We start from the raw sequence: 17,543 nt of genomic DNA on the forward strand, positions 1-17,543 counted from the left end.
GATAGAATTTGAGACGCAGTCATTCTTATTCTACCGTTTCATTCTTAATGTTGACTAATACGTTTTGGATGAATGTGTATGTAATTGATGTAGATCATTTGCAGCGAATGAACAGAGGGGAACATCTTAATTTTCTTATTTTTAAGGTATGAATAAATTATGATTTTGGACTTCGACTTTGGGTGAACTATACATTTTGCACACAAAACAATTTAAAGCTTTTTTTTATTATTATGTCTAAACATAAATGAAATGCAACACAATTCCTTAAAAACCATATAAGCAGGTGCACAGGAATTTATAACAGCAAGTTAGTCTGACAAAAACACCACACACTGCTATAGCTTGCAAAAAATTTTTTACAAATATTTCAATGCAACATTTGAAATCCTTAAGTTTGCATCTTGCATGACCAAAATGTTGCATCAATATTTAAATAGGCTATGGCAGTGTGCGGGATTCATTCATGTATATTTTTAAAGGTTTAATGATGTCAGTTATATGTTCCTGTAGATGAGATGGATTTCAATGGGGAGAGCATAATAATAATAATAATTGTTCTTGGTCGGTTTGCTTAGTAAACAAACAGACAAATTGTAAAAAATATAAATTTATTTAAACTTTAAACTGTCAAAACAAAGTTATTATAAAAGGTTTAATGACTTGTAGTAACACTGGACATGTCAGTTATGTGTTCTTGTAGTTGGGATAATAAATCCTGAATTTCCATGGAGAGAGCATGGCCGATATCGTTGGCTGCACGTGACAGGAAAGTGCCCACTGCCTCTTGCACTTCTGAGCATTTCACTTGATCATTCACAGTCCAAATAGGAGCATGCCTCCTTTCAAAACGCTTTGTAATGGGGAAGTATAGATGACCTGGGGAATACAGGATGAATGTAAGGTAAATTAAAAAACTACAATGGTGACTATTTTTAATCACTTAAAATGTTTTATTTATTGACTGAAAAAGCTGTGTTAGCACTGGTTTGTTACCTGTCACAACTTCTTCATAACTGAGCATCAGCATCCACAGAAGCTGAAGGAGTTCATCCCATTTTCTCCACTTCTCTGCTCCATCCTGGCACACCATGCAGGGAGAGCATGCGAGTTCAGCTGTTATTTAGAATAACAATACAAAATGCTAATTTGTAATAAAATAGTGCAATGATCTTTTACAGAGGGGTCTGAGGCCAGTGTGGAGCTCTTGAGGTAGTGTAGCAGCAAGTTTAGAGACATGGGCAAGCTTGTCTTCTGAGAACAAGCCTCATCCAGCAGCAGCTTCAACAACTTGCATCTCAGCAGCTTGCTATCCAGAGTTTTCAGCAACAAGAGTCTAGCACACACAATGAGAAAAAAAGCATAGATAGAAATGTACATAAATGCACTGCTATAATACAAAGAACAGCAACAACTTTTCATTTAAAGAACATGCAATAAAGCTCTAATGATTGCAAAATGTAAAATAGTGCAAGCACTGATATAATACTGGTTCACTGTGGGGAATTTTTATTTTTTATTTTTTTTGCCTTATCTGCCTGCAAGAATGCATTCTGTTAAGACAAGTGAAGAGTTCTTCTGAGAGTTTGTCTGAACTGTAGTTGGGGTTCTTGTCCACCTCCAAGGCCAGTGTTAACATCCTCTGAAGAGATAACACAATCCTGTAACAAAATAAAGTAAATTAAAAAGTAAAGTAAAATCGATTTAGCGAAAACAGAAAGAACAATCCAAGCTGTTTTTTAACAGACTGTTGTTGCACAGCAAAAATATATCACTGTTAAAAAAGTGATGTTATATTACCATTCAATGTTTGGGGTCGGTAAGATTTTTTTCATCAACTTGATCAAAAATACAGTAAAAAAAACAGGAAGACTGTAAAATATTATTACTATTTTTAAAAAGTGTTCTATATTAATATTTTGCAACATTGAAAGTATCTTTTCTGTAGCTTTTGATCAATTTAATGCATCATTGCTGAATAAGATTTTTTTAATCTTACTGCCCCCAAACTTTTGAACGGTAGTGTATAATATATAATAATTAAAAAAAATATCACTTCGTATACTTAAGATAGTTGTCCTCTTTCTTTGGATATTCCACATCTTTTGAGTGGTTCACTGACTCCTTAGCAGCATTCATCATCCAAACAATTACATCCCTAAGAACAAGAATAAAGTATTATGCCAAGCCAAAACCCATTGCAAATTTGGGCCTTAAATAAAACAGCTCCAAAATAGAGAATATAACTCACTTGACTTGCCCAATTGTTTCATTGCCGAATGAAAGCATCTTCTTTGCAACAGAGTGAAGAAGACACTGAGACCGGAGTTTAAAATGAAAATCGTCTTCTAATACCTGCAAAATATATTGCAGGAGCATGTACTGGACCTCTGTCCGCAACCTCCTAGTCTTATCCTTAAGACAGGAATAATGAAGCACGGAATGTTGAAGAAATAAAAGCATTAGCTAATAATATTTGTAACTTTACTTAATGCCATTTTTTTATTTAAGGGTTAGATGTATATACCTGTTCTTTCATAACTGACTTCACCAGTTCCCAATCGCATGGGACCGTTGAAGCATCCACAGGATGGTATCTTAACATATAAAACAAACAACTTCTAAAATAAACATGAATTATAGGTTTTATAAACCATTTTTGGTTTACATTTGACTTTTTCATGAAGATTTAAATTGTTCATACTCCCATAACTGTTTTAAATCAAGTAGTTGCAGCTGTGGTCACACTCACCTCTGAGTCTTCATCAATAGGTTATAGGCCTCTATGACTAAAACATCAGGGCTTTGTGGGTTTAAGAAAATCCCCCTGAGCAGGTGTGTCGTAATATCCACTGGTGGGTAATACCGAGGCTGAATGAAGTCAGACAGCAGCTGAAGAGTGCCTTCTGGGTAATTCTCCTCGATAGTGCTGTAGACCAAGCTAAGGCTCTGACGGCATAGAGGCTCAGCGGGACCATAGTGTTCATCTTCCCCATCATCATCCTGTTAAAAACTGAAATTGACTGACTGAGATCTATTTCGTATTGTAGGATAATCAAAAATTCTCTGGCATGTTCAGGGTGAGACCCATGGGTGTGTCTTGCTGCAATTTTGGCCCTAAGCATTGAGGTAAACACAAAATACTGTATGATTTATGTTAAAATTATGCATACACAGAGTACCAATATGAAAACAACCATATTATCAATATTTTGTCTATTAAACTGATACTCCACCCAAACATGAAACACATCTGGCATGGTTTGAGGGTGAGTAAATATGACTTTCTTCCTTCAGATGAGCAGAGTTAGCAGTGCAAGGTTGTGGGTTCGATTCCCAGGGAACACATGTTAAAAAATGTTAACCTGAATGCACTGTAAGTGGCTTTGGTTAAAAGTGTCTGCTAAATGCATAAATTTATATTTATTTATTTATATTTAGATGAACCTGAAGAGTTTCAGAAAAAGTCATAAAAAGTCAATTTAATGGCGTATATTTTGAACTCATGTATGCATGTTGTGAAGCAAAAGAAATGACTGTCCTCTGTGCTTTCACATCTCTTCTCATGCAAGTTTCACATGGATTATTTTTGTAAAGAAAACTTGTGTTTATGTTCATCTGAAGAAAAAAAGTCATTTGTGACAGCATAATTAGACGACAGAGTTTTGGAGTATCCCTTTAAATCTATTTATTAAAATGTCAATTTGCATATCAAAACGTATTACCATGTGTGGAATCGTCCCACTCATGCACTGGCTAAATTTTCTGTACTGAGTCAGACAGATATGTTGTCTATCTTCTGAATTGTTTTCAGAAAGATCTGACAACATATTATCCGGGACATTTTCATTGTCGCCATCGCTGCTTGTGTCCCAAAGGCTGATGGGAGGGCTTTCTGGGGAGCCTGCATCTGAATAATTTCTCTTTTGCTCTGTTCTCTCTGGAAGGTTTGGTGAGGAGGCCTGCGAAATGAAGAGGCTGAAGGAGCTACTTGGTGAGCTCAGTGTAGACCGATCAGGCGAATGTGCTGCTGTGTCACTGGCAAGAATCTCTGTGGAAGTGGGACTGTTGGGTTTACTCTGTTTAGACAAAACCACAGGGCTCCAGGGAGGCGATGCTCTAAATGAGGTAGGTATGGAGGGGGACGAAGGCCGGGGATGAACCGGAGTATGAAGGTCCTCATTTTTGCCATTGTTCATTGTTTTGCCATCCTCTTTTAATGAAAGTGCGTTGGACATTGATGCATTATGAAAAGCAGAAGGAAACTCAGAGGTCTGTAATGACTGTTGACTGTTGCATGTTGTAAAGGGAGGATCATTATCTTCAGACTTAATGGATGAATCAGAGAATAAATAAGCATCTACCTCACTCGGACAGTAATATGGACTGTCAAGACTGTAAGGAGAGAGAACACTGTCTTCCCATTTCTGTGATGAGTCAAGATTGTCTTTTTGATCTGCTTCTATGCTGCAGACAGCTGGTGTACTAAGCTGTGTGTCTTTAGTGTTCTGTGATGCATCTGCAATAGAGTTCTTTAATGCCTCAGATTCACATTTGAATGGATTTTTACTTTTATCACTGGACCTGGAATGTTCTAAAGACATATCCCAGCTCAGCTGCTCAGACGACAAGGTTGAATTACAATTTGGATCCTGATGCAAATAATTTTCTGTACTTTGGAGCACATCTGTGAGAGTCCTCTCCTGACTGAGTGACTTAGAGGCAACAGACTGCAAACTGCTTCCTACAAAACACATTGAATTAGCCACATCTTTGCCAATACAGGTTTGAGATTTTGATGCCAATGTTACATGCACTTTCTTGGCTCTGCTTTCTACTGATGGCAAAGTTGGGAATGTTTTCTGCACACCAACATCTTCAGAAGGATCGTCTTCACTTAGATCTATAACTTCTAGGGAGGAGCATGTATCTCTTTTTGTGCATCTTTGCCTTGGAGGGGTGAAGTTGTGGCCTGTGATATCGATGAGGACCTGAGACAGACAAATAACGAATAAAGTGGGAGAAACCAAAAGAAATACAATGAAAGATTGGTAAGGACTTTTCTATGGTTAATGCCAGTAGCTTATGTCAAAAATATTGCACTGACAAAAAAATAATAGCACTGACAAGTCTATCAAGCCTCCTTGAAGGGGTTGTAATTTTGCAACAGTGGCTAACTGCTGTACATTGTCCCGCTCATTAAACTGCTAGAAATAAACAGATAGATATTAAATACTGATTAAAGCTGAAATTATATAAGTAGCTTAGGCTACTAGTACTTGCACAGAACATGAAGAGCACAGCTCTGATAACGCTTGGTTTCCCGGATGAGCGGTCAGTTAAACTCGACTGGTCAATATATATAAAATGCAGCTAAAAATGCAGTGTAATCTTCTAAACTCGCATTAGTCAATTTATCGATGAACACTGCATTGATATCATAATAATTAAAATGAAATCTAAAATGAAATACGATTAGCAAAACGGATCATAACCAACAATAAAATATCGTCTGTTTTATTTAAATATTTCAATTGTATTTATTAAATCTTTAGTTTTGTTCTTGAAGGTTGCGGTTTTCCGTAAACTGATGGAAATGTATTTTTAAAAAATTATAAATAACTCGAAATAACGTCACCTGTGCGCGTGCCACCGTCTCCTGCAGCTATGGTCCGCGCGTCATGTATAAAAAGCAAAAACCACGTGTAGAAACAAGAATAAGATTACGCATTACTCTAAACAAATATGTATTTTTGCATATGGAAACCACGTGAAAGTGAATGCTCTGCATAGAAACTGATGAAAGTTCAAGCGGCTAAAAAAGCAGAATTTGTGAGTGTGGTAGGCTACAGAAAAACTGCAAAAATATATAGTTGAATAAACTTACAGGTGTGACTGAAAGCCATTGTGCTCGAATGAACGGAACTGGGTCTTCTTTGTCATCATTATAACTGCTTATAACCTCTAAATCGGAGTCGTCGTCGCTGCCCGAGCTGACACAAATGATATCCTCCATAATCCTGCCTCACCCTGTCCAAATGTTAATCATGTTTGTGCTGACAGAGCACAGTCTTGAGCAACAACAACAACAACAAAAGTTCGTCCAGCAGAGAACCTCAATCGTGACGTTGTTGTTTAGCTATTTATTTCAAGAAATCCTCTATGAAAACAAATATGCACGGATGTAAATATCAATACTAGTGTCACATAGGTGGAAATGTTTTGGTTTCACTATTGTAGGATTTGACGAAGGAACTTCCGCAAGTGAAATATTGTTGGTTTATGCGGAAGCGTGTTGGATTAGTGGATTTATGATTCAGAGCTATGCGTTTATGCCTTGTTTGCGTCAGAAAGATTTATTTACGCTGCACGCCGCCTTGGATTCCCGTTAAGTCAACAATACATCTGTTTATGGGCTTCGAACTCAGTGCCATGTTGTAGGTCGGTCTGGCCAATATAGCCTACAGTATATTGGTTTTGTCTCGTTAAGGACGCTTACATACTAGCTACTGATTTACCTCCATAGCTTACGGGGATGTAGCTCAGTGGCAGAGCGCATGCTTTGCATAGGCTTTGTGAGGCCCCGGGTTCAATCTCCGACATTTCCATTTTTCTTACACCTTATAGTTTGTTTGTTATATGACAGGCTGTTGTCGAAGATCACGTAGATGTCTATATAATTCTGTCGATTAACATTTACTTATTTATCAAAAGATTTATCCAAAAACAAAACATCACAAACTATTTATTTTCTTTAAGAGCCAACAACATTTAAAGGACTGCCAAATTACTGTGTTTGTGTAGGCTATAGTTTACCAAGGTTGTTTTGTTTGTTTAAAAAATATTATTACAATACTGTGAAATAATACAGCTTTAAATAATTATTCTATTTTAATATATTTTTTAAAATATATTTTCTTCCTTTCAGTTCTGAATTTTCAGCTTCTTCTGTGAGATGTGAGATGATATGTCTGCAATGGTCTGGCATATTGAAACCAAACGGGGAAGTTGTGTCTTAGTGGTTAGAGAGTATGACTCCTAACCCAAAGGTTGTGGGTTCATGTCACAGGCTGTCAATACCACGACTTAGGTGCCCTTGAATATATTGAAGTTCATTCCAAACCGAAGTGCTCAAAACTGGCTACTTCATAGGGCCCTTCGGAATGAAGGATTTCAAAGGTACAACTTATGGACACTTTGGGCTCCAATGATCCTTTGCGTAGATTCTATGCATGATGATGGTGCCTCAGTGTAGGCACATGATGATGATGCAGAAGGGCACTTCAAGAAACAGTTGTTTGGTCCCTTACACCCTACAACCCTTCAAAGCTCTCACTCTGGAGAGTAAACCCTTTTAAAGGAATTAGGGGATTAGGGTGAGCCCTTCTGAATAGAACACAGGGTTGGTGTGTGTTATAAAAAGCATGAACTGAGACTACCTGCAGTGAACAAAACTTGCATCATGCTGAGTTGAATGAACACATAGATGTATCATTACAGAATTTAGTATGGGTCCTCAGCATGATGCCCTGAAGGAGCCTGAGAAGTTTTGAGCCAGCGCCACCTAGTGGTAAAATAAAATATTCGACATGCCAGGTTTTGCTTAATGGTTTCAAGATTCAAAATGTTTTATTTGTCACGTACATGGTTATATGGAGAGCATATGATCAGCAGTGAAATGTAAACAATGTCAGTGGTTTGTGCAACGTTGCATTTTAGTACTTAAATTATATATTTTCACCAAATTTGACACATATGTATGGGCACACTCTAAGGACACATAAAAAATGTCATGAATTGTGCCTCTTGGTGGCACTATAATTGAACAAAACATGAAATTGCTATTGACTACAATAGATTATTATGATATAAAATGCTATACTTTATGAATGCATTGGTTTACAATTACGAAACGTTTTATGTGCCATCAAGACCATGACCTGAACATATGCATAATGTTTTGAGATAGTGTCACATTGTGGTCAAAATTTATAATGAAATTTCAGTAAAATAGCTGTCTGTGAATTTGGTCTATTGTAATGAGACTGGTATTAATATATTCCTTTGGCCATGCTGAGAACAGTGATACCAATATTGTGTAATACTTTTGTGTACTCCTCTTAGACCGTTGGTCAGATTTTCACCAAAATCAAATCATATCATCTTCGGACCATGCTGACAAAAAGTTATGGATTTAGTGTTGATAAAATTGTTTTTTTATTATTATTATTATTATTAGATCCACAGATTATCCGATGTTGAAAACTTGTGCTACTCAATTTTATTTTGTTTTTAGGGGATTTCTTTTTTTTTTTCAGGAATCTTTGATGAATAGAATGTTCAAATAAACAGTATGTTCTTAATGTCACTTTTGATTAAGTAACTGTGTCTGTGGAATATTAATTTCTTTTAAAAACAAGTATTACTGATCCCATACTTTTAAACAGTAAAATACAATACTTTTACAATACAATACTCTAAACAGAAGGACATCTTTTGTGGTAGCCAGAGGTGACCATAGTAAGAATTTCCAGTGCCGTCCCCAAGTTGAGTAGAGGCCCATGTCTTGAGTGCACAATGAATATCTGTATTGTGGAGTTCTTCTTAAGGCATCTTGGTTGTCTTGGAGACAACTTGGTCTTTTGTGGCTCTTGATCCATCTCTTTTTGAACACACACTTCCATTCACATATAAACTTCCTGCCTTGTGCATCTTTCTAAAAATACACTGAACACATCTGCCCCTCTAGGCCGCACACTTTGACCTGCGGGTCAAAATCATTAGCAGCACAACAAGGCAATAATGTATCCTTTGCTCATACTACTCTCTCTCTCTCTCTCTCTCTTTACAAATTTACAAAGTTTGCAGTTCTCTCAGACAGGTTATACTCTAAGATGTTTACCAGATCAGGAGGTCAAGTTACACTATAAACATTCAGCACACGCCTCAGTTGCCCTTGTAAGTATGTTTTTCAAATCCGGCTATTCCATTGGGACTCCCCACAGTATTATCCAGCATAGATAGCCCATCTGGAAATGTACTTTCTCTCTTTTTTTTTTTTTTGCTCATGATATAGTAAGTTTGAACAAATGAACCCCTGCACAGAAATCACAGGATTGAATTAATTGTATATGTGCCAACAAACTTAAAAAAAAAAAATTATATAGAAATTGTCACAAAGTTATCTAAATTTGCTGTCATTGTAGACCAAATAGCAACAATGCATTTAGCTAGATCTGTTCAAATCTTCGTTTTTTATTTTTAATCCTTTCGTTAAGAGGATTTAATCCCAACATATCCACAACTACACACAAGCCCAAAGATAAAGTCAAACTCTAATCCGGCAGTTGACTGAGATGATCTCCCATTAAATGATGCATACTGTATATAAATATGTAAATGTTCTTATACTGTGTAGAATCACTTTATTGTTTCATCCGTTATTTAAATGAGACATTTGAGTCATTTGAATATGAAGTATAGGAAATTTGATGGATGGATATGTAAAAAACTAAGCATGTATTTAAATCTCCTCTCTGGATATAAAGAGGCTTTTTCACACTGGTATCTTCCAAGCACAGACAGAGAGAGTTAGCAAATGTCCGTTGCACTTAGCAAGGGTGGGTGGGTATATTATTGAGGGGGTATTAGGAGTCCATTGTGAGAGTGCAGAGGCAGAAAGGGGCGGGGGGGCATCTGGATGAGGAGATGAGAGAAACACATCTGTTCATGAACAGAGAAGGAGGGCAACGGGACAGAACAGGCGAGTGAAAAGGAGGAAAGAAGAAAATAAGTTGTGAAGGTAAGCTTGCCCCATTTCTTTCTGTTGTGAATAAGATCATTCATTGCATTAACTTCATCTTTGCATAAAACTGTAACTTTTTGTAAGTTTTCTATGTTGTTGTCTGACTATCTTGAACTTATTATTATTAGTGTTGGAGAAGATTAAAATGAATCTGGATCCTGTTTTTGGAAAATGTTTAGCTTAAAGCTTTGAAATGTAGCATCAAACATTTTTGACATGTTAACAGTCGTTACCTACATCAATTCAATTTGAAAAAGTCTGAAACTGTTGAGTGCATGACTTCAGAGGACATGTAAACAGAGCAAGACAAACAAGTTGATATAAAAAAAAAACATATGAAATTAAATGATGGCGCTAAACCACAACATTACTTAAGGACAACACATTTACTTTACTTACTTACATTTTTACACCCAAAGCAGTTAATTTAATATACTGTTATTAAAACTTAATAAAAATAAATTGGTTTTGAATTTAATTTGCTGTGTGTGACATAAATTCCACAAATCTGGAACGGTCAGATATTTTGGGGGGTTAGGTTGAGAGACTGAACTGCATATCATAAATGACATGCCGATGCATTAGGTTATTACATTTATCGATCGTCACATTTATGCAAGTTCTCCCATACTGTCTTTCTGTGATTGGGTCAATGTCTCATCTCTCAGATGGTAATAAATCCATAACATATTTGCATGCATACATGTGTCTCTTCCCCTTTTTCCCGTCAGTCTCCCTCCCTTTCGTACACTGTCCTCTGTCTTTGTCCTCTGATACTGGCAGTGTTTTCCTTTAATTCCATTATTCCTTAACTCCCCATTCCCCCATCCCTCCTCTACTCTAACAACCCGCCGTCTCCCACATTTCTTTAATGAAATGACACATGCTAATTTAATTAAAACCTCACCTCCTAGTAACATCCATTGTCCTTTTCCCCTTTTCCTGTAAAATGTAACACATAAAAACTTTGTAGCCTTTTCCTCCTTTTCTCTTTGATACTAGCGTGTGCAATTCAATCATGCAGCATTACAATCAAAGCAGTCGGCAGTGTAGTGGAGTAAATTATTTTAAGACAGAAAAGAAGTGCTAAATTTTGATCAGACTGCATCATCTTATATAAAGTTGTTTCAAATACTATAGAACACAATCTTGTATAATTACCATTAAATGACCCCCAAACTCTGCATTTACAGTACTGGCATCAATTCTACTATTCCTCAACACAAGAGAGGCCACCATCTCTGATTCAGCAAAGATGACATCATTGAAATCAGTTGACTAAGTAGGACAGAGATTTGCATATCTCTTTTCATAGTTCTACTGTTCCAAGCAGATGATGCATACACTCTCAGTATGATGGCGATGTTTTGGACAGTAGTTGTCTTCTACATGTGTGGACGTATAATGGAAGTTTATGGAAATGCTGATAAAGATTCCCTCCCAACCACTTTGGTGAGCACGGTTATGTCTACTGCCTTACCCACTGTGTTGCCCACAGAAGATGAGAGCATCAAACTTGTGGTGAGAAAATTTTGAAAGTTTTATGATTTACTGTTTCACCTGCAGTTGTGAAATATTTTTCATTGTTGTAGTCTTCTATTAAAAAGTCAACATGAAATCGATCCTGTATGCTTCTGATTGTGTTTAATTCATTTGTGCACATTTTTTCCACATTATTTAGTTTTTCATAATTTGTAAGAATTTTTTTTTTTATCTGTTCTGCCCCTAAATTGAACTTTAAGAACATCACATTCTCCCTCACTAATTTGTTGTTTCTATGCATGTTATAGAACTAAATGGGGTTGCAATGGCATTTTTATATTGCTTTCATGGTTGATATATATTTAAAATGCATTTTATATAAATTAACTTTTTTATCATTTACAAATGCATTACATAATTTACAACAATTATCATAAATGATTAGAAATGCTAAACTATTTTTTATATGTTTTTGAGAAAAAGTTTCTCATGCTTACCAAGGATGCATTTATTTGATAAAAAAAAAAAAAAAAAAAAATCAGTAATATTGTGAAATATTACATTTTAAAATAAATGTCTTCTAATCGAGCATATTTTAAAATGTATTAATGCTAATGGAAAAGCTGAATATGCTATGTGTTGTTTTTTATTATTGTCAGTGTTGAAAAGTTGAACAGTTGTGCTGCTTAATATTAATGTGGAAATGGTTATATTTTATTCCAACATTCTTTAATGAAAAGAAAGTTGACAAAAAAAAAAGCATTTATGTAATTTTGCTTAATTTTTTTTTTTTTTTTTTTTTTTTTTTTACTGTTACTCTTGATCAGTCAAATGCATCCTTGCTTAATAAAGTATTGATTTCTTTTTTATAAATTTCCGTGGTGGTGTATTTGAATATTTATGGTTGACAGTTCACATTGTTCTGTTTGGCAGGATTGGCTCACAAAGTATGGCTATCTCCCGCCCCCTGATCCCTCTACAGGTCAGTTACAGGCCTGGACAGCTGTCACTCAAGCAGTGAAGAAAATGCAGAGGTTTGCTGGTTTGGACGATACAGGAGTGTTAGGTATGATAAACAGACAGTATTATTTCATAACTCCTCTATTGTGCCTTCATCATTACCCTCGCCTTCCTCTCACAGATGAAGAGACAGTTCAGCTGATGCAGACACCGCGGTGTTCACTTCCGGACGATGATGACCAAACCGTTCAGACATCGGCACTACACAGTGAGATGCAAAATCAAAGGATGAAAAGAGCAGTTTCTACCTGGACAAGAAGAAATATCAACTGGAGGTTAGCCTGATTATTTTACCAGTTGTGTTTTTCTTCCTACTTTCATCTACTTGGTTTGCAGCAAAGTAAAATATATATATATTCTTTAAACGCCTCAATAAATGGATCTTAGTCTATTATTCTTTGTTATTTCCCAGGCTGCGCTCTTACCCGGCATCCTCTAAACTGTCCCGTGAAATGATTCGCTCCCTTGTGTACTATGCACTCAGAGTGTGGGCTGATCCAACATTACTTGAGTTCCATGAGGTTGTGGTTACTTTTTAAAAATCTTTGTTCCTGAATACATTTGTCTTCATTTAAATTCACACACTATGTGTTAAACAATTTCAAATAGGTGCGAGGACCAGAGGGGGCAGATCTCCAAATAGATTTTTTGCATGGTCCCCATGGAGACGGATATCCCTTTGATGGAGCAGGTGGATCTGTTGGCCATGCCTTCTTTCCATCAGATCCAGGCAGGGCAGGTGGAGTTCACTTGGATGCAGAAGAGGAATGGGCCTTCAGACAACCAGGTAATTCTGCAAAACAAGCAAAGGTAAGGAATAATGCACAAAGCCAAAGTAAAAGCCGACAGGACAGTACAGGCCAATCATTTTCATCTTATGGACAATAAATAAAAACATTATTCTTTTTGCAAGTTAATTTAAGTTTTATAAAATTATAATGTACAGTATGAAAGAAAAATATTCAGTTTGAGATTTGCTAAAGATTACAATTATTAAATCATTTTTGTTTTAAAGATTAGCTTTCCCATCATCTAACGCTTACTTATGAAATTATGGTCCTAAAATGTATAATAGTTTATTGAAGCTTCAGACAAAATATTTTTAAAAAAAATAAACATTTACAAAAATTTTAGGGTAGATGTTACTGAAAAGCTGATTTTCAAATTAACAATCAGATGTTATTATTTTTCAGCAAAATTTGACTATGTTGATAATTTCGGGGGCCTCAGCTATTTACTTATCAAATATGATACAGTAGAGCTTTAGGCTAATAAGGTTAAGTATTCAGTATCAGCTTTTATATATATATATATATATATATTTATTTATTTATTTATATATATACCCTGAATTGATAAATTAATTCAACGTGCGCATATGTACACACAGCAACGGAGGGCACAGATCTGTTCACAGTACTGGTGCATGAGCTTGGACACGCTCTCGGACTGACCCATTCATCAGCACGCCAATCTGTAATGCGTCCATACTACCAGGGGCCCCTAGGAGACCCGTTACACTTCAGCCTTGGACATCATGACCTTCAACACATCACATCCCTTTATGGTAACTGTCATTAAATGCCTTATTTGGTATCTCTGCTGGGCAATTATAGCTTATGAAGAAATAATCAAATAATCTTTTCTGCATGTGTGTCTGTTTATGAACCCAGGAAAGAGGGGTAACCATGTTCCAACGGACAGACCTCTTATTGTGACGGAAGCTCAATCACGTCACCGACATGGAGGAATACACAGGCTCACACACATGTACAGACATAATGCTCACAGCCATTTGGATAGGTAAGAAAGATTCAGTTAAAGATTTTGAATTGAACATCAAATCAAAACCGCGATTATATACACTACTTCTGCACTAATAATGCACTACATATAAACAGATTTTTAAACACTAGGAGTAACTGGAGAAAGACTGAACATCAAATGTCCAAGGGTCACACATTAACAGACTTTCAAATAGTGTGAAACTTAAGCAGAAACATGAGCCTGATTGATAGGTGGGCATGACAAATACAATATCTTTGTATTCAGGCTGACTTTAAAGGCTAAAGATGTTTAAAGGGATAGTTCACCCAAAAATCAAAATTCTGTCATTATTTTGAAGAATGCTGGTAACCAAACAGTTGCCAAAAGCCATTGACCTCCAAAGTACTTTTTCCATACAATGGAAGTCAATGGCTACCAGCAACTGTTTGGTTACCAATATTCTTCTAAATATCTTATTTTATGTTCAACTCTATAAAAGGTAAAGGTAAACTATACCTTTAAATATTCAAAGTAATGTTTCTTAGTTGTTTTATTTTTATTACCAAAAAGAAGTTTGTTAAAATGTTCAATGTATTTTAATTAAGAGAAAAATCATTTGAAATGTCTTTCTTTTCTCTCTCGTCTCAAGTTCTGTGGATCGCTGTAACACCAGTTTTGATGCAGTTGCCAAGATTCGAGGAGAGATCTTCTTCTTCAAAGGTAGATACTTGTAGCTTGATCTGATTTAAGGAGTTATTTGATATATTAACAAAAACACTTCCTCCACTTGTATTGTTGTCATCTTCTTAGTCCTCCTGTTAGGTCGCTGTGATTTTTCCAAGTAAGACATGTTCCTGGATCAACATCTTCTGATGATCCTGGATCAACATTATTGTCCAAAAATATAGACTTAACCCAATCCCTACCCTTAAACCTAACCCTACCCATAATTTATTCCTAAAATCAGTAGGAAATAATAGCTGATTAACACGGGTGTAGAAGCACCTAACTCTGACTGTAAACCTAAAGTAGATATTTTCTGAAAAGTTATATCTCACTTCTGATTGGTTGATTTGAATGTTGGTCCAGGATCAACAAGGATGTTGATCCAGGAACATGTTGTACTTGGTGAAATCACGCTCGCCCCTCCTGTTATTGGTATACAACACTCTGTATCCATCCAGGCAGTGTCACCGTAGTAAAAACTATTTATATTTCTCCTACCTTTTATGTCTCTCTTACCTTTCCTTATGCATTTTGCAGGGCAGAACATGTGGAGAGTGAGCAGAGGTGGTCTGGTGTCAGTCAGGGCTGTTCCTGTACAGAGACTTTGGTCAGCTCTTCCTTCTTCACTGCCTCCACTGCGAGCGGTTATGGAAAGACACACAGATCATGCCATCATATTTATCAGTGGTCAGTTTCCCAGCACAATCACTTCACAAACCCACATTCATGCTGAATTCCAACTGTGCACCACACTTTTAAGAGTTGATTTTTTCAATACAAAGAGATTTATTTGACTTGGCCATAATGCAAATAATAAATTAAGTTACAAGTCACCAATTCCAAAGCAATTTGAGTAAAAGTCTGTACTATACTTAAGTATTTTACTTATATTAAATATAGGCTCATAGATGCACTAGTCAAAGAGACATGTCAGTGAAAAACAAGAAAATCTTGAGAAGCATCACTTTTTTTGTAGCAGAAATAAACTGCTGCAGGAAAAGCCAGGTGCCATGCAAAGCGTAAAACACTTATATAGCACTCAAAGCACTCTACATTTTGAGGGGGTATCTCCTCAGAGCAGGCCAATGGGTGAATTTGGCCAGGATGCCGAGGTTACTCCTCAGCTCTTTTCAAAAGAGACCTTGGAGGGTGAGCACCCCCTTCTGGTCTAACTAACACCTCTTCATTTTTATGTGAAAGTGATCATCAGTTACACCAATGACTTTACACTACTCTACTTAAAGTAAACTACTAAACATATGTGCAGGTTCCCAGGTTTGGCTGTTTAAGGATCTGTCTCTCCAAGAGGGTTTCCCTCAGCCTCTGTCTACTCTGGCTCCTGAGGACTCAGAAGGAGGGTGGCAAGGATTGCACTGGGACCCAAAGCAGGGTGTGGTATGGGGCTCTGTGAGAGAGGAAAGAGAGCAAGGTGAGGAAAGCGCAGTCTGGAGAGAGCTCATTGAAGAAGGAGTGAATGGAATCATCATGGAGAATGGCGAAGAGAGAGAAAGGACTGGGGACTTTAAGGGTGCGTTTCTTCAAAACCATTAGTTAAAATGTATCAGTACTACTGCATTGCATGGGAATGTATGTGTGACACTGTTTTAGAGTGCTACTGATTTATTTACATATTTTTTTATTTTCTATATCAATCAGGTTCAACCTACCTTTTCAAAGGCAGTTCCTACTGGAAATTTACTCACCCAGGCTCCACCCCTGAAGAAGGATACCCTCGGCATCTGGCCACTGATTGGTTGGACTGCCCTCAGCCGTCCTCTTACAGCCCTGATGACATCTCTTTGATCTCTCACTACGGTCAACAGGAGCTTCGTGAGCAGAAAGGGCAAAGAATAATCGACCAGATCAGGCACAAAGACAAAACCGAAAGAGATAATTCTTATCGCTGGGACTGTCCATGTCTAAACAGTGCAGCGACTCAAAGTCATCCTATTTTACTACTGCCCATTTTATTTTTGATCACTGGGACTTGTTATCCATCACTTTAATTTATTCCACTTTAACCATAATTTCCACAATAACTTTTTCCTTGACTTTCAATCTCTGACCAAAGGAAGTGACTAAAGTAGTTGGTAAGAAGATTTCTAAGAATCATTAAACGTTAATGATTTACAGTTCACAGAGTCTGTCAGCTCGCTGAAGATTGACGGCAAATAATATTGTGCTAGAGTTAAAAAATATAACGGCATATAGTATGTAGTATTTTGATTCTGAAGATGTAGAGAGCAAATGTCATAAAATGACTTGACCTTACATTTCATAAATTGGGTTTCAAAATGTGATGTATTTATACATTCCCCTTATTAAAATAGTTTGAGAATTTACATGAATCACGAAGGGCATAGAAAATTGACTGTGCTTGGGAAATTTAATTGAAATACCAATGTCATTTTATAAAATAATGTACTACTGTGGGAAGGACGGTCAAATAAGGACAAGTGTCATTTACAGAACTAAATCTATTATAATAAAATGAAATTGAAAATGCAATGTGACTTTGATTTAATATATTTTATGGATACTGTTATTGTAAATATATTTTTTAAATATTGTTTTTCTTTGACAATTTTCTTTATTCTTTTTTTTTTATGTACCCTAAAGACTGTACCAATAAAAAAAAATAAGAAAATTATTTTGTTCCACAATTACTTGTTACAGACAATTACAGGAATGTTTTGCATTCCTGGTCGCTAAAGTCCACAATTTTACCCATTTAAATTGTTTC

At 36.3% G+C, this 17,543-nt stretch overlaps 2 protein-coding genes across 2 annotated transcripts; one reads left to right on the forward strand and one right to left on the reverse strand.

Annotated features, from left to right (window-relative positions):
- Positions 1-634: 634 nt before the first annotated feature.
- Positions 635-6,247, reverse strand: LOC113058004 (uncharacterized). Its single transcript, XM_026225679.1, has 11 exons — positions 5,888-6,247; positions 5,639-5,665; positions 3,726-4,991; positions 2,753-3,003; positions 2,528-2,597; positions 2,252-2,415; positions 2,066-2,158; positions 1,530-1,661; positions 1,180-1,336; positions 997-1,081; positions 635-879 (listed from the first exon to the last, which is right to left on the reverse strand). Exons 1-11 carry the CDS (start codon positions 6,014-6,016, stop codon positions 656-658), a joined length of 2,598 nt encoding a protein of 865 aa, XP_026081464.1. The 5' UTR covers positions 6,017-6,247; the 3' UTR covers positions 635-655.
- A 4,681-nt stretch (positions 6,248-10,928) lies between these two features.
- LOC113057588 (matrix metalloproteinase-17) lies at positions 10,929-17,248 on the forward strand. The gene is made up of 11 exons (XM_026225002.1): positions 10,929-11,326; positions 12,221-12,353; positions 12,429-12,582; positions 12,720-12,828; positions 12,917-13,094; positions 13,698-13,874; positions 13,981-14,110; positions 14,724-14,794; positions 15,338-15,487; positions 16,068-16,328; positions 16,457-17,248. The coding sequence occupies exons 1-11, from the start codon at positions 11,159-11,161 to the stop codon at positions 16,804-16,806; spliced, it is 1,881 nt and encodes a 626-aa protein (XP_026080787.1). The 5' UTR covers positions 10,929-11,158; the 3' UTR covers positions 16,807-17,248.
- Positions 17,249-17,543: the final 295 nt, after the last annotated feature.

Source organism: Carassius auratus, chromosome 39 (genome assembly GCF_003368295.1).
Source record: "Carassius auratus strain Wakin chromosome 39, ASM336829v1, whole genome shotgun sequence".
NCBI classification, from domain to species: domain Eukaryota; kingdom Metazoa; phylum Chordata; class Actinopteri; order Cypriniformes; family Cyprinidae; genus Carassius; species Carassius auratus.